This window comes from Pan paniscus, chromosome 8 (genome assembly GCF_029289425.2).
Source record: "Pan paniscus chromosome 8, NHGRI_mPanPan1-v2.0_pri, whole genome shotgun sequence".
NCBI lineage: Eukaryota > Metazoa > Chordata > Mammalia > Primates > Hominidae > Pan > Pan paniscus.
The window spans coordinates 70435153-70453428 of NC_073257.2; the positions used below are offsets into that span (position 1 = coordinate 70435153).

At 42.7% G+C, this 18276-nt stretch overlaps 1 protein-coding gene and 1 non-coding gene across 3 annotated transcripts in view; both read right to left on the minus strand.

Annotated features, from left to right (window-relative positions):
* The window catches only part of IPMK (inositol polyphosphate multikinase), an 80163-nt gene that overhangs the window by 38781 nt on the left and 23106 nt on the right, over nt 1-18276 (minus strand). Inside the window, exon 2 of one of the 2 annotated variants that reach the window (XM_003821170.5) lies at nt 10216-10301. In XM_003821170.5, the coding sequence (XP_003821218.2) occupies nt 10216-10301 (86 nt within the window). Of the gene's footprint in view, nt 1-10206; nt 10302-18276 lie in introns of both variants that reach the window. The other variant, XM_008974641.4, reaches the window with a different exon arrangement.
* Nucleotides 11144-11247, minus strand: LOC112441092 (small nucleolar RNA U13). Its single transcript, XR_003029068.1, has one exon. It is a non-coding gene; the product is annotated as a small nucleolar RNA U13 (small nucleolar RNA).

Below are 18276 nucleotides of genomic sequence, written 5' to 3' on the forward strand. Positions count from 1 at the left end.
CATCAAACTTCCATTATTCCAGATAAATGTGTGTTTCTTTAACTTCTCTTTTGAACAAGTTTTAACATTTATCTGGTTCCCTCATTAAATAATATGTTAAAGCAAATCTTTAACACATATTTATTTTATATCTACATGGTGATTTTTGCTTTTATCTTTTTAAAAAAAAATCCTTTAACACAATGTAAGTCTAATTGCTGCTCATTTAATTCCTTGATTTGTAACCATTAATAATGCTAAAAGATATTAGAAAATTCTAATATCCTAGAACTAGATTCTAGTTTTCCTAGAAGACAGAATATTTTTTGTTTACAAAATGGCATGTAAGACATGTTAACCAGTGATCTTTCCTAAATATTCTCTACCTAATTATCTAAAATCAATGAAGTTTACTGGTGTAAAATGCTTACGAAAACTTAGTATTAGAATCTAATTATATATGCCAAACCATATTTATGTCAAGTAGTTGTATGCAACATAATTCTTCAGAATAAACTCAAGTGTGGCAGACTCTTGGCAGACCAAATATCCAAGTGGTACATTGTATCTCCCAGATTCCCCTGTTGAAATGTTAGAAGTGATTCATATTAGTCACTTCCAGGCCAAGGTAATTTAGAGTAAGTATACCTGAACGTCCCTCTATTCCTAGCACAATGACCGTGGGTGCAGTGCTGAGGATGAGCTAATTACAAGACGGAGGAATGAAGTAGATCTCTGTGTACTGATCTAAAGAACTCCATGCTATATTTATACATGAAAAAGATAAAAGGCATATTACATACAAATATATATAGCAGGTCTATGAAATTAAGTAAGATACATATGTGTGTATCACCTCTGTAAAGGCACAGAAAAAATTACAAATATTCATTTGAAACTACTCATAGTTTAATTCTGGAATGGAAATGAAAGAGAGATAAATTTTCTCTTCTTATTTAGAATATTTTTTAAAAGTAGTGGGACTGGTGTTTACGGCAACATGCCAGGCAAGATAACCTAAAAACCTTTCTTTTTTGTGTATGTGTTTTGTTTTTTGAGACAGAGTCTCGCTCTGTCACCTACACTGGAGTGCAGTGGTGCAATCTCAGCTCACTGCAAGCTCTGCCTCCTGGGTTCACGCCATTCTCCTGCCTCAGCCTCCCGAGTAGCTGGGACTACAGGTGTCCGCCACCACACCCAGCTAATTTTTTATATTTTTAGTAGAGACGAGGTTTCACCGTGTTAGCCAGGATGGTCTCGATCTCCTGACCTCATGATCCACCCATCTCAGCGTAAGATAACCTAAAAACCTTTCTATCTTGAAATGTAGAATAAAATATAACAAATATTTTCTTAAATGCATAGCTGAGCTCTCAAGGAAAAAAAGGGGAATTCTTCTTAGTTTTGCATGCCTATGAAACAAAAGTGTTAACCCAAGCAGTGATGTTTGGGCTTCACAGAAGTTCACTCAAGACCTGAACCAAAGGATCTCAGAACTCAGGGATGAGGCAGACCTGAGGACAGAGTTACTATACTGAAACATGGAGAGTAAATAAAATTCAAAATCCTGAAAAATAAAAATCTTGGCTTACTTCTCTCTCCCCCAACCACTGAACTCCAAGAATGCTGGCAGCTAAGCTTACAGAGAAAAACAGAGAAGCAGCAAACAAACAATATTAGGAAACAAAAGGGACTCTCAACTGATAGAGCAGAATTTTTTTTTTTAAATACTAGGAAAAGCTTTGTCAAGAGGGCAATTTGTATTTAAAAAATAATCTAGGCCAGGCATGGTGGCTAACGCCTGTAATCCCAGCACTTTGGGAGGCTGAGGTAGGTGGATCACCTGAGGTCAGGAGTTCCAGACCAGCCTGGCCAACATGGCAAAACCCCGTCTCTACCAAAAATACAAAAATTAGCTGGGCCGGGTGGCATGCACCTGTAATCCTAGCTACTCAGGAAGCTGAGGCAGGAGAATCACTTGAACCTGGGAGGTGGAGGTTGCAGTGAGCAGAGATTGCGCCACTGCACTCCAGCCTGGGCAACAGAGCGAGCCCACGTCTCAAAAAAAAAAAAAAAAAGTAATCTAAATATATTGTACTATCACATTAACAAATAAAATAAAAATCTGAAGAACTTTAAGAAATCAAATCACTGGTTAGAAATCTATCCTTCCCAGGAACAAATGAAAGAAAGAAAGCATGAAAAAGAGGAAAGAAAGAAAAAGAAAGAGGGGGGTGTTCCAAGATGGTCGAATAGGAACAGCTCTGGTCTGCAGCTCCCAGTGTGATCGATGCAGAAGACGGGTGATTTCTGCATTTCAAACTGAGGTACCTGGTTCACATCATTGGGATTGGCTGGACAGTGGGTCCCTCACCAGGGAAGCACAAGGAGTTGGGGGATTTCCCTTTCCTAGCCAAGGGAAGCCGTGACAGACTACCTGGAAAAACGGGACACTCCCGTCCAAATACTGCACTTTTCCCAAGGTCTTAGCAACTGGCAGACAAGAAGATTCTCTCCCGTGCATGGCTCAGTGGGTCCCATGCCCACGGAGCCTTGCTCATTGCTAGCGCAGCAGTCTGAGATCAAACTGCGAGGCAGCAGCCTGGCTGGGGGAGGGGAATCCACCATTGCTGAGGCTTGGTAAACAAAGAAGCTGGGAAGCTCGAACTGGGTGGAGCCCACTGCAGCTCAACAAGGCCTACTGCCTCTAGACTCCACCTCTGTGGGCAGGGCATAGCTGAACAAAAGGCAACAGACAACTTCTGCAGACTTAAACGTCCCGTCTGACAGCTCTGAAGAGAGCAGTGGTTCTCCCGGCATGGTGTTTGAGCTCTGAGAACAAGCAGACTGCCCCCTCAAGTGGGTCCCTGACCCCCGTGTAGCCTAACTGGGAGACAGCCCCCAGTAGGGGCCAACAGACACCTCATATAGGCGGCTGCCCCTCTCGGACAAAGCTTCCAGAGGAAGGATCAGGCAGCAATATTTGCTGTTCTGCAACATTTGCTGTTCTGCAGCCTCCACTGGTGATACCCAGGCAAATAGGGTCTGGAGTGGACCTCCAGCAAACTCCAACAGACCTGGAGCTGAGGGACCTGACTGTTAGAAGGAAAACTAACAAACAGAAAGGAATAGCATCAACATCAACAAAAAGGTCATCTACACCAAAATCCCATCTGTAGGTCACCAACATCAAAGACCAAAGGTAGATAAAACCACAAAGATGGGGAGAAACCAGAGCAGAAAAGCAGAAAATTCTAAAAATCAGAGTGCCTCCTCTCCTCCAAAGGATCACAGCTCCTCCCCAGCAATGGAACAAAGCTGGACAGAGAATGACTTTGACGAGTTGATAGAAGTAGGCTTCACAAGGTCGGTAATAACAAACTTCTCCGAGCTAAAGGAGGATGTTCGAACCCATCATAAGGAAGCTAAAAACCTTGAAAAAAGATTAGATGAATCGCTAACTAGAATAAACAGTGTAGAGAAGACCTTAAATGACCTGATGGGGCTGAAAACCATGGCAAGAGAACTTCATGATTCATGCACAAGCTTCAATACCCAATTCGATCAAGTGGAAGAAAGGGTATTGGTGATTGAAGAACAAATCAATGAAATAAAGCAAGACGACAAGGTTAGAGAAAAAAGAGTAAAAAGAAATGAACAAAGCCTCCAAGAAATATGGGACTATGTGAAAAGACCAAATCTACATTTGACTGGTATACCTGGAAGCGATGGGGAGAATGGAACCAAGTTAGAAAACACTCTCCAGGATATTATCCAGGAGAACTTCCCCAATCTAGCAAGGCAGGCCAACATTTAAATTCAGGAAATACGGAGAATGCCACAAACATACTCCTCGAGAAGAGCAACCCCAAGACACATAATTGTCAGATTCACCAAGGTTGAAATGAAGGAAAAAGTGTCAAGGACAGCCAGAGAGAAAGGTTAAGTTACCCACAAAGGGAAGCCCATCAGACTAACAGTGGATCTCTCGGCAGAAACCCTAAAGCCAGAAGAGAGTGGGGGCCAACATTCAACATACTTAAAGAAAAGAATTTTCAACCCAGAATTTCATATCCAGCCAAACTAAGCTTCGTAAGTGAAGGAGAAATAAAATCCTTTACAGACAAGTAAATGCTGAGAGACTCTGTCACCACCAGGCCTGCCTTACAAGAGCTCCTCAAGGAAGCACTAAACATGGAAAGAAACAACCAGTACCAGCCACTGCAAAAACACACCAAATTGTATAGACCATCGATGCTATGAAAAAACTGCATCAATTAATGGGCAAAATAACCAGTGAACATCATAATGACAGGATCAAATTCACATATAACAATATTAACCTTAAATGTAAATGGGCTAAATGCCCCAATTAAAAGACACAGACTGGCAAATTGGATAAAGAATCAAGACCCATTGGTGTACCGTATTCAGGAGACCCATCTCACATGCAAAGATGCACATAGGCTCAAAATAAAGGGATGGAGGAGGATCTACCAAGCAAATGGAAAGCAAAAAAAAAGCAGGAGTTGCAATCCTAGTCTCTGATAAAACAGACTTTAAACCAACAAAGATCAAAACAGACAAAAAAGGCCATTACACAATAGTACAGGGATCACTCAATTCAACAAGAAGAGTTAACTATCCTAAATATATATGCACCCAATACAGGAGCACCCAGATTCATAAGGCAAGTCCTGAGAGACCTAAAAAGAGACTTAGACCCCCACACAATAACAATGGGAGACTTTAACACCCCGCTGTCAATATTAAGACATATCAATGAGACAGAAGGTTAATAAGGATATCCAGGAGTTGAACTCAGCTCTGCAACAAGCAGACCTAATAGACATCTACAGAACTCTCCACCCCAAATTAACAGAACATACATTCTTCTCAGCACATCACACTTATTCTAAAATTGACCACATAATTGGAAGTAAAGCACTCCTTAGCAAACGTAAAAGAACAGAAATCATAACAAACTGTCTCTCAGACCACAGTGCAATCAAATTAGAACTCAGGATTAAGAAACTCACTCAAAACTGCACAACTACATGGAAACTGAACAACTTGCTCCTGAATGACAACTGGGTACATAACGAAATGAAAGCAGAAATAAAGATGTTCTTTGAAACCAATGAGAACAAAGACACAACATACAAGACTCTCTGGGACACATCTAAAGCAGTGTGTAGAGGGAAATTTATAGCACTAAATGCCCACAAGAGAAAGCAGGAAAGATCTAAAATCGACACCCTAACATCACAATTAAAAGAACTAGAGAAGCAAGAGCAAACACATTCAAAAGCTAGCAGAAGGCAAAAAATAACTAAGATTAGAGCAGAGCTGAAAGGGACAGACACAAAAAACCCTTCAAATAATCAATGAATCCAGGAGCTGGTTTTTTGAAAAGATCAACAAAACTGATAGACCACTAGCAAGATTAATAAAGAGAGAAGAATCAAATAGATGCAATAAAAAATGATAAAGGGAATATCACAACTGATCCCACAGAAATACAAACTACCATCAGAGAATACTATAAACACCTCTATGCAAATAAACTAGAAAATCTAGAAATGGATAAATTCATGGACATATACACCCTGCTAAGACTAAACTAGGAAGAAGTTGAACCTCTGAATAGACCAATAACAGGCTCTGAAATTGAGGCAATAATTAATAGCCTACCAACCAAAAAAAAGTCCAGGACCAGATGGATTCACAGCCGAATTCTACCAGAAGTACAAAGAGGAGCTGGTACCATTCCTTCTAAAACTATTCCAATCAATAGAAAAAGAGGGAATCCTCCCTAACTCATTTTATGAGGCCAACATCATCCTGATACCAAAGCCTGGCAGAGACATAATAAAAAAAAGGGAATTTTAGACCAACGTCCCTGATGAATGTCGATGCAAAAATCCTCAATAAAATACTGGCAAACCAAATCCAGCAGCACATCAAAAAGCTTATCCACCATGATCAAGTTGGCTTCATCTCTGGGATGCAAAGCTAGTTTAACATACGCAAATCAATAAACGTAATCCATCACATAAACAGAACCAATGACAAAAAACACGATTATCTCAAGAGATGAAGAAAAGGCCTTCAAGAAAATTCAACAGCCCTTCATGCAAAAAACTCTCAATAAACTAGATATTGATGGAATGTATCTCAAAATAATAAGAGCTATTTATGACAAGCCCACTGCCAATATCACACGGAATGGGCAAAAACTGGAAGCATTCCCTTTGAAAACTGGCACAAGACAAGGATGCCCTCTCTCACCACTCGATTCAACATAGTGTTGGGAGTTCTGGCCAGGGCAATCAGGCAGGAGAAAGAAGTGAAAGGTATTCAGTTAGGAAATGAGGAAGTCAAATTGTCCCTGTTTGTAGATGACATGATTGTATATTTAGAAAACCCCATTGTCTCAGCCCAAAATCTTATGCTAATAAGCAACTTCAGCAAAGTCTCAGGATACAAAATCAATGTGCAAAAATCACAAGCATTCCTATACACCATTAACAGACAAACAGAGAGCCAAATCATGAGTGAACTCCCATTCACAATTGCTACAAAGAGAATAAAATACCTAGGAATCCAACTTACAAGGGATGTGAAGGACCTCTTCAAGGAGAACTACAAACCACCGCTCAACAAAATAAAAGAGGACACAAACAAAGGGAAGAATATTCCATGCTCATGGACAGGAAGAATCAATATGTGAAAATGGCCATACTGCCCAAAGTAATTTACAGATTCAATGTCATCCTCATCAAGCTACAAATGACTTTCTTCACAGAATTGGAAAAAACTACTTTAAAGATCATATGGAACCAAAAAAGAGCCCCCATTGCTAAGACAATCCTAAGCAAAAAGAACAAAACTGGGGCCATTATGCTACCTGACTTCAAACTATACTTCAAGGCTACAGTAACCAAAACAGCATGGTACTGGTGCCAAAACAGAGATATAGATCAATGGAACAGAACAGAGTCCTCAGAAATAACACCACACATCCACAACCATCTGATCTTTTGACAAACCTGACAAAAACAAGAAATGGGGAAAGGATTCCCTATTTAATAAATGGTGCTGAGAAAACTGGCTAGCCATATGGAGAAAGCTGAAACTGGATCCCTTCCTTACAACTTATACAAAAATTAATTCAAGATGGATTAAAAACTTAAATGTTAGACCTAAAACCATAAAAACCCTAGCAGAAAACCTAGACAATACCATTCAGGATATAGGCATTGGCAAGGAATTCATGACTAAAACACCAAAAGCAATGACAACAAAAGCCAAAATAGACAAATGGGATCTAATTAAACTGAAGAGCTTCTGCATGGCAAAAGAAACTACCATCAGAGTGAACAGGCAACCTACAGGATGGGAGAAAATTTTTGCAATCTACTCATCTGACAAAGGGCTAATATCCAGAATCTACAAAGAACTCAAATAAATTTACTAGAAAAAAACAAACAACCCGGTCAAAAAGTGGGCAAAGGATATGAACAGACACTTCTCAAAAGAAGACATCTAGGCAGTCAACAGACACATGAAAAAATACTCATCAGCACTGGTCATCAGAGAAATGCAAATCAAAACCACAATGAGATACCAACTCACACCAGTTAGAATGGCAATCATTAAAAAGTCAGGAAACAACAGATGCTGGAGAGGATGTGGAGAAATAGGAACACTTTTACACTGTTGGTGGGAGTGTAAATTAGTTCAACCATGTGGAAGACAGTGTGGCGATTCCTCAAGGATCTAGAACTAGAATTACCATTTGACCCAGCAATCCCATTACTAGATGTATACCCAAAGGATTATAAATCATGCTACTATAAAGATACATGTAGACATATGTTTACTGCAGCACTATTCACAATAACAAAGACTTGGAACCAACCCAAATGTCCCTCAATGATAGACTGGATTAAGAAAATGTAGCGCATATACACCATGGAATACTATGCAGCCATAAAAAAGAATGAGTTCATGTCCCTTGCAGGGACATGGATGAAGCTGGAAACCATCATTCTCAGAAAACTATCACAAGGACAGAAAACCAAACACCACATGTTCTCACTAATAGGTGGGAATTGAACAAAGAGATCACTTGGACACAGGGGAATATCACGCACCGGGGCCTGTCAGGGGCTGCGGGGCTGGGGAGGGATAGCGTTATGAGAAATACCTAATGTAAATGACGAGTTGATGGGTGCAGCAAACCAACATGGCACATGTATACTTATGTATCAAACCTGCACGTTGTGCACATGTATCCTAGAAATTAAAGTGTAATAAAAAACTTAAAAAAAAAGAAAAAGAAAGAGAGAGAGACAACCAGTAGGCTGTTGTGACAAATTTATAGGTAAGTTCTATCAAGCCTTTAAGGAACAAAACTCTTAAAGAACTTCTTAAAGAACTTTTTTTTTTTTTTAGAGAGAGTCTCACCCTGTCCCCCCATGCTGGAGTACAGTGGTGCAATCTTGACTTACTGCAACCTCCACCTCCCGGGTTCAAATGATTTTCCTGCCTCAGTCTCCCAAGTAGCTGGGATTACAGATACGTGCTACCCACAGTGGGTTAATTCTTTTTTTTTGGTAGAGACGGGGTTTCACCATGTTGACCAGGTTGATCTTGAACTCCTGACCTCAAGCGATCCACCTGTCTTGGCCTCCCAAAGTACTGAGATTATAGGCATAAGCCACCATACCTAAAGAACAAAACTCTTATCTGATGCAAATTCTTTAACAAAATAGATACGAAAAGGCTCCTGGACACATTTATGAAGCTAAATGAAACATATCAAAAGCAGATAAAGATAATATGTGAAGAAAATAAGAGTTTAATTTCATTTGTGCACACAGCTGGAAAAGATCTTAAGCACTCCCAAGCAAAATCTCGCAATGCATAGTATTAAAAAATTAAAAAGACTTAAGTAGGTTTTATTTCAGAAATGAAAGGTGATGATACAGAAATCTATTTTTGTATTTTACCATATTAACAGATTAAAGAAGGAAATTCATATGATCATTTCAACAGATACCAAAAAGGCAGCTGCAAACTATTCAATATTCACTCATGCATTAAATTGTTTCTGAAAACTAGAAGGGCCAGGTGTCGTGGCTCATGCCCGTAATCACAGAACTTTGGGAGGCAGAGGCAGGAGGATCGCTTGAGCCCAGGAGTTCAAGACCAGCCTGGACAACTGGTGAAACCCTATCTCTACAAAAAAAAAACTGTTTTAAAATTAGCCAGGCTTGCTGGCCTGTGCCTGTAGTTCCAGCTACTGTGGGGAGGTTGGGTTGGCGTGGGGAGATGCTGAGGTAAGAGGATCACTTGAGCTTAAGTGTTTAAGACCAGCCTGGACAACAAAGTGAGACCCCATCACTACAAAAAATACAAAAATTAGCCGGGCTTCGTGGCACATGCCTGTAGTTCCAGCCACTTAGGAGGCACAGGCTGAGGTGGGAGAATAGCTTGAGCCTGGGAGGCAGAGGTTGCAATGAATCAACATCATGCCACTGCACTTCAGCCTGGGCAACAGAGCCAGACCCTATCTCAAAAAAGAAAAAATCAAACTAGAAAAGATGCTATGTATCGTCCCTTTCCCATTCCACCCTTCTCCACCCAAGAGGCTGACTTGAATCAACTGCATCAATGAGATCCCTTGCCCTCTTGCCCTTACAAGACACAAACAAGAGACTGGAGGGTATGAGAAGAGCTGAGATCAGTTATTTACTTTTCTAGCTCCCTCCTTAACAGGTCATGTCTTCTCATAAAATTACCTTCCCTAGGCTCCAGGAACCATTCTCTCCACTTCAGGCCCAGGGATGGTATAACATTATAACATCTCTTGCAGGTTGCCATAAGCTCTAACCTTACCTTTGTAAATAGTCCCTTTATGAAACCAACAGAGCATACCATTTGTTTCTTGACAAAATGTTGCCTCACACAGAGGGTAATTTTAATTTCCTTAACCTGAGAAGAAGTATCCACCATAAACACAGAAGAAGAATCTAAGAATTGAAATAGAATAGAAAATACTAGACTGCATCACATACAGTAAAGATACGCACTGCTTTCCATGAAGCTTTTGTTTCCGTTACATACACACAGTGACTATGCTGTCAAATATGTGTCTTACTGTGAGTCACCACCAGAAAACTCTGAAAAACACTTTGAAGACAACAAAACAAATCTTACCTCACTTACCATATTATAGAATTCCAGCTCTCTTGGGCCCCTTGGAGGTGGTTGTAACTGTTTCAAAACTGTGCCATCTGGATGTTGCAGTATACCTATGGAACAAAAATCAGAAATTGTTTAATGCTTTAATAATAGTAAACCTTGCTTCATTAAATAGATTTGTTCCTGAAGTGACAGGTAAACTACTTCCATTAAACTTAAGGGTTTACTTTTACTTATTTCAGAAATTTTAACATTCAACCAACATGTTTCAGTACTTATTACAGCAAAGCACCAGAACACAAATTCCAAATGCCTTCATTTTAGTGTCTCCAACCACTACCTCTTTTGGCACCCTCGGGCTTTATAATACATAAAACATATGTGTCAATTTATATAAAAAGTCCTCAGTAATAGGCTTTCTGTAAGATGTTAACTTATAGTTATAAGAAGCAAGTTAAAAGCAATAGCACGAATTGACCCCACTTTTAAAACCAGAAAAGAACATATGTGTTAACAGTGGCCATATATGAATTTCCTACTTGGTAATTTTTTATAAGTCTCTCTTGTCTAAAAGCAACTAAAATATTTGCTGATTCAAATGCACTGTATACAACTGTATAGATAGTACCAGGGCATCTAGCCAATGGGTAAAGTGAGGGCTGAAATCAGGCAACAAGCCTAGAACAGGAAAGGGCACCTTTTTATAATCTGTCCATTCAAAGAGGGAGACTTTTTATAAAGTCACCATATATATACCAATACTGGTCCTACCCCTATGCCATGAAGACTCATTCCAAATTTATATGTTAAAATCTTAAATTTTGATGTGTTGGGATTTTATAAAATCATGCTAGCTAGAATATGGCTCAAATAAACATATTTAGAATTTCAATTAAATATGCCACTTGAGTTTCCTTTTCTTTTTGGCAAGTGTTAGGAATTTTTTTCTTTCTGTCAGATAGGTAATGTGCTAACACTGTAACAAGATTGGAGTGAGGCATATCTCACACATGAGCATGAAAACTCAATCATTGTGCTTATGAACTACAAAAGGATCTAGAATTTTTCATGGCAAAAATGCAGAATTCAGCCAACAGAAGCAGAAAGTCTCAAGAGATACAGAAATCAAGTTTGTTTGTTTGTTTTTTTTTAATCTTAAGACTTAGATATAGGCCAGGCATGCTGGCTCACACCTGTAATTCCAGCACTTTGGTAGTCTGTGGCTGGAAGAGTTTGAGATGAGTCTGGGTAACATAGCAGACCCTGTTTCTACAAAACATTTAAAAAAGAAAATTAGCTGGGCATGGTGGCATGTGTCTATAGTCCCAGCTACTCAGGAGAATGAGGTGGGAAGATGGCTTGAGCCCAGGAGTTTGAGGCTGCAATTAGCTATGATCAGGCCACTGCACTTCAACTTGGGCGACAGAAAGAGAGCCCCTCTCTAAAAATATTTGTTCAAAATTTTAAAAAGGCCTAGATATAGAATAGAAAGAAGGTAAATATTAATCTTTCTGTATAAGACTGGTTGGTAAACAGTCAAAAGACTTCAAAGAGTAGTCCAATATAACTAAAAATTTCTGAAGAAGAATTCTGTTCCTGAAGGTTCAGATGGAGCACAAGAAAGGCCTTTATTCCCATGGTTATAACATTTTCTGTGGGGCTTAAAATGAGTAAAGAAGCTTTGATGAATAGAATTCCAGAGGAAAATAAAAATTGAACTTTCATAAGTAAGCAGAGAACCATGACAGCTTCCCTGCCTTGGGGCAAACACCTTAGTCTAGATACAGGTGATCTTCCCATTAGACAAATACATTTTATCAGGCAAGCAGTAATCAGCCAAGCGGTAGACAACAGTGTGGGATAGCAGGATGGATTAGAGACTGTAATAATCCCAACACAAAAGGAGATTGCTTCGTCCAATATGTCTCCCATATTACTCACCCTGCAACATAACCCCTCACGTTTGAGAAGACAGAAGGTGGTAATCTCGGCATTCTCTAGGTGAGTGAATTCCAGGATCCAAATAAACCAACAGTAAACCAACAGTATCTGAGCCTGCAACCAAATCCCCACCCCCAGATCAAAAACTGTCAAGATAAAAAAGGAGGCACCTTGGAATGCTGAGCCAATAACAGATACACTGAAACTGAGACTGCAGCCTAGCACTAGCTCAACTAAACTCAGTCCCTTACCCTAAACACAGGAAAGGGCATGTACTGCATGGGGGATCAAAACAAAACAAAAAATAGTACACATCACTTCCCACGGTTCTTTAAATAAAATGCCCTAGATTCAAGAAAAAATTATGACACATACTCAAAATATCAGGAAAACATGAAGCACAATCAAGAGAAAACATAATAGGAGATGACACACAGATGACCAAGTCATTGTAATTAGCAAGCAAGCATGTTAAAACAAAAAGTATAAATATGCTAAAGAAACAATAGAAAAAGATGAACGTAAATGCTAAACAGATTAGGTATTTCAGGAGATAAATTACAAAAAAAACTCTAAAACTGAAAAGGCACAGTATCTGAAATAAAAAATTTAATTAATGGGATTTAATCAACAGATAAACAATCACAGAAGAAAAGAGCAATGAACATTCACAAAGACCAATACAAAATATCTAAATTAAAGAAAATACAGAAAAGTATCTAAAAAGGAAAAAAAAATGTATAGAGCATTAGAAACCCATAAGGTAATACCAAGAGTTTTTAACAAATGTGTAGTTGGGGTCCCATAAAGAGAAAAGAGAATGGGCCAGAGAAAAAATTCTGGGCTTTCAGGTTTCCACCTAGGATATAGAAAGCTGGAAGAAGCATTGCTCCCACCTAAAAGGAAGAAAAAGTTAGATAATCTACAAAATCACAACTTTTCACGAAACCATCAAAGTGTTGAGATAATAACCAACAGACTTGAAATCTAAAGGAAGACATACACCACGAAAAAAAAAAAAAAAAAGACAAACGAGAGCACTGACTCACCCATGGAGCGGAATGGGAAGGTGGGGTTACCTTACAAGGGGGTTAGAATAATACAGCTAAAATTTTTAACAAATAGCTAATGGCAAAGTGTAGATTCCAGTGAGGGTATAGAACTCCCAGAAGTTGCAAACACTTGCAACATTTTCTTCCAGGCCATCAAGAAAAAGACTGGAGAGAGGCAGAAAGCCAGAAAAAGTGACCATCAGAGGTACAGGCATTAAGGAAGTGAAGCACCACTACTAAAAAAGACCCTTTTCCCCTCTGGATCAAAAGTCTTAAGTTGTTGAGGTAAGAGCAGCAAATCACGTTGTCCCCAAGAAACAGGTGACAAGCCATTTGGATGGCAGAAGAATAAAGAAAAATATTCTCCAACCCTGGGAGGGTGAAGGAAGACAGGAAATCATATGCAGTCCTAACTTTAGAGGTCTACTGCTGGGGGTGGGAAGGAAACTCATGCAAACCACTTGCTGAAGGCAGAAGGCAGTCTGACTTCTACAGGAAAGAGGGGCAGGATCCCTGAACAAATACCATTCCCCAAAACTTAGGATCACAGAGCCTACCTAACATTGAATCTGGGCCAAGACAATAGAGGATACCTCTGCAGCCTAGCACCAGGGTAGCTATCACCAAGTAAAAAATAATAGTAATCTACATTTGCGGGAGGGGCACGAACATAGAGAAAACCACCTCTGAGGCCTAGGTGCACAAAGAAGACCTAAAGTAGACAGTTAAACAGAAATACTGAGAAAAATCCTCTGGCAAATCAGACCCACCCTAAACAAAAGACGACACTAGCAGAATTTCAAATCTGTGGTGCACTGACAGTACTTTAGTCAGCCAGGGTTTGCATAACAAAATGCCATAGACTGAGCAGCTTAAACCACAGAAATTTATTTTTCCATATTTCTGAAGGCTAGAAGTCCCAGACCAAGGTGCTGGGAGATTTGGTTCCTAGTATGGACTCTCTTAGCTTGTAGAAGGTCACCTTCTCACTGTGTTCTCACATGGCAGACAGCTAACTCTCTAGTGCCTTTTCTTATAATGATACATTCTGTTGGTTCAAGACTTAACCCTTATGACCTCATTTAACCTTAATTACCTCCATAAAGGTGCAATCTCCAAATATGATTACATTTACAGGGGAGGGGGGCTTCAACATATGAATTTTAAAGGACACAAACACTCAGTCCATAACAGAAACCAACTATAACAACAATACTTACATTTATCTCAACTCCTCATTAGATTGGTTCAAATCACCAACATTACCAGTCAAGCAGAAGAGGTATAATCACTTCAGTAACAAACACTGTTGGCTTCAGTTTGCTACAGTCCTACACATGATGCCCACCAGAATTTAATAAAAATTACAACAGATAAAAAAGCAAGGAAAATAATACCGTCAAGAGATACAGCAAAATACAGACCAGTATCAGAAATGACGGTGATGTTAAAATAATCAGACAGGGGAACTTAACCATAATTAATATGTTAAAGCTGTAATAGAAAAAGTACACAACATGGATGAAAAGACATCACGAGGTAAGGAGATCGAGACCATCTTGGCTAACATGGTGAAACCACATCTCTACTAAAAATACATTAAAAAAATTAGCCAGGCGTTGTGGCGGACGCCTGTAGTCTCAGCTACTCGGGAGGCTGAGGCAGGAGAATGGCGTGAACCCGGGCGGCAGGGGTTGCAGTGAGTCGCGATTGTGCCACTGCACTCCAGCCAGGGCGACAGAGCGAGACTCTGTCTCAAAAAAAAAAAAAGAAAGAAAACAAAAGACAAGTGTGTCCATCAGAGAGAAACTTTAAGAACTTAGTGGAAATAGTAGAAATAAAATACATGGTATAACAGAGATGAAGAAAGCTTTCTATAGGCTCATCACTATACTCAAATCAACCAAGGAGAGAATCAGTAAATTTGGTGTCAGATAAATAGAAATTATACAAATTGAAACACAAAGGGAGAAAAAATAAAAAGGAAGGAGAAATCAGAAGAAAGCATCCCAGATCTATAGAATAATATCAAACAGTCTATGATAACTATCTGATATGGTTTGGTTCTGTATGCCCACCCAAATCTCATGTTGAATTGTAATCCCCTGTGTTGGGGGAGGGACTTGGTGGGAGGTGACTGGATCATGGGGGCAGATATCCCCCTTGCTGTTCTCATGATGGTGAGTTCTCATAAGATCTGGTAGTTTGAAAGTGTGTAGCACTTCCCCCTTCTCTCTCTCTCCCTCCTACTCTGCCATGTAAAGAAGGTGCTTGCCTTCCACCATGATTGAAAATTTCCTGAGGCCTCCCCACCCATGCCTCCTCTACAGTCTGTGGGACTGAGTCAATTAAACCTCTTTTCTTCATAAATTACGTCTCAGGTAGTTCTTTACAGCAGTGTGAAAACGAACTAATACACTATCCTAGGAAAAAAATCAGAGAAAGGCACACCCATGTTGATTATAACATTATTTACAATAGCTGAGAAGTGGAAGCAACTTCTATGTCCATTGACAAATGAAAGGGTAAAAAAAAAAGTGGTATAGGCATACAATAGAATGTCATTCATTATTTTGTATGTATACATGCATATGCATTGCATGGATGGATATACATTGTATATGTATACAATAGAATGTCACTGCCTTTAAAAAAAGGAAAATCCCTCTCCCTCTCCCACTTTCTACGGTCTCCCTCTCTTGCAGAGCCTGGACTGTACTGCCATGATATCGGCTTGCTGCAACATCGCTGCCTCGGGCTCCGGTGATTCTCCTGCCTTGGCCTGCCGAGTGCCTGGGATTCCAGGCACGTGCCGCCACTCTTGACTGGTTTATGTATTTTTGGTGAAAACGAGGTTTCCCCGTGTTGACTGGGCTGGTCTCCAGCTCCTGGCCTCAGGTGATCTGCCCACCTCGGCCTCCCGAGGTGCTGGGATTGCAGACGGAGTCTCGCTCGCTCAATGCTCAATGTTGCCCAGGCTGGAGTGCAGTGGCGTGATCTCGGCTCGCTACAACCTCCACCTCCCAGCCGCGTGCCTTGGCCTCCCAAAGTGCTAAGATTACAGCCTCTGCCTGCCCGCCACCCCATCTAGGAAGTGAGCAGCATCTCTGCCTGGCCGCCCATCGTCTGGGATGTGAGGAGACCCTCTGCCCGGCCACCCCATCTGGGAAGTGAGGAGCGCCTCTGCCTGGCCACCACCCCATCTAGGAAGTGAGGAACGTTGCTGCCTGGCCGCCCATCGTCTGGGATGTGAGGAGCGCCTCTGCCCAGCCACCCCGTCTGGGAAGTGAGGAGCACCTCTGCCCGGCTGCCCCGTATGGAAGTGAGGAGTGTCTCTGCCCAGCCGCCACCCCATTTAGGAAGTGAGCAGCATCTCTGCCTGGCCGCCCATTGTCTGGGATGTAAGGAGACCCTCTGCCTGGCTGGCCCATCTGGGAAGTGAGGAGCGCCTCTGCCTGGCCGCCCCCGTCTGGGAAGTGAGGAGCGCCTCTGCCGGGCCGCCACCCCGTCTAGGAAGTGAGGAGCGTCTCTGCCTGGCAGCCCATCATCTGGGATGTGAGGAGCCCCTCTGCCTGGCCGCTCCATCTGGGAAGTGAGGAGCGCCTCTGCCCGGCCACCACCCCATCTAGGAAGTAAGGAGCGTCTCTGCCTGACCGCCCATCGTCTGGGATGTGAGGAGCGCCTCTGCCCGGCTGCCCCGTCTGGGATGTGAGGAGCACCTCTGCCCGGCCACCCAATCTGGGAGGTGAGGAGCACCTCTGCCCGGCTGCCCCGTCTGGGAGGAAGTGAGGAGCGCCTCTACCCGGTTGCCTTGAATGGGAAGTGAGGAGCGCCTCTGCCTGGCCGCCGCCCCATCTGGGAGGGGAAGGGCATCTCTGCCCGGCTGCCCCGCCTGGGAAGTGAGGGGCACCTCTGCCCAGCCGCTCTTCGTCTGGGAGGTGGGGAGCGCCTCTGCCCGGCCGCCCCGTCTGGGAAGTGGGCGCCTCTGCCTAGCCGCCCCGTCTGGGAGGTGAGGGGTGCCTCTGCCTGGCCGCCCCGTTTGGGAGGTGAGGGGCGTCTCTGTCCGGCCGCTACCCCGTCTGGGAAGTGAGGAGCGCCTCTGCCTGGCTGCCGCCCCGTCTGGGAGGGGAAGGGCGTCTCTGCCTGGCTGCCCCGCCTGGGAAGTAAGGGGTACCTCTGCCCAGCCGCTCTTCGTCTGGGAGGTGGGGAGCGCCTCTGCCCGGCTGCCCCGTCTGGGAAGTGGGCGCCTCTGCCCGGACACCCCGTCTGGGAGGTGAGGAGCGCCTCTGCCCGGCCACCCCACCTGGGAGGTGAGGAGCGCCTCTGCCCGGCTGCCCTTTGTCCGGGAGGTGGGGAGCGCCTCTGCCTGGCCGCCCCATCGGGGAAGTGGGCGACTCTGCCCAGCCGCCCCGTCTGGGAAGTGAGGAGCGCCTCTGCCTGGCCGCCCCGTCTGGGAAGTGGGGGGTGCCTCTGCCCGGCCGCTCCTCATCTGGGAGGTGGGGAGCGCCTCTGCCTGGCCACCCCGTCTGGGAGGTAGGGAGCTCCTCTGCCCGGCTGCCCAGTCTGGGAGGTGAGGAGCACCTCTGCCCGGCTGCCCATCATCTGCGATGTGAGGAGCGCCTCTGCCTGGCTGCCACCCCGTCTGGGAGGTGAGGAGCACCTCTGCCCGGCCGCCGCCCTGTCTGGGAAGTGAGGAGCGCCTCTGCCAGGCCGCTGCGTCTGGGAAGTGTACCCAACAGCTCCGAAGAGACAGCAACCATCAAGAACAGGCCATGATGACGATGGTGGTTTTGTCGAAAAAAAAGAAAAGGGGGAAATGTGGGGAAAAGAGAGATCAGATTGTTACTGTGTCTGTGTAGAAAGAAGTAGACATAGGAGACTCCACTTTGTTCTGTACTAAGAAAAATTCTTCTGCCTTGGGATGCTGTTAATCTATAACCTTACCCCCAACCCCCTGCTCTCTGAAACATGTGCTGTGTCAACTCAGGGTTAAATGGATTAAGGGCGGTGCAAGATGTGCTTGGTTAAACAGATGCTTGAAGACAGCATGCTCATTAAGAGTCATCACCACTCCCTAATCTCAATTACCCAG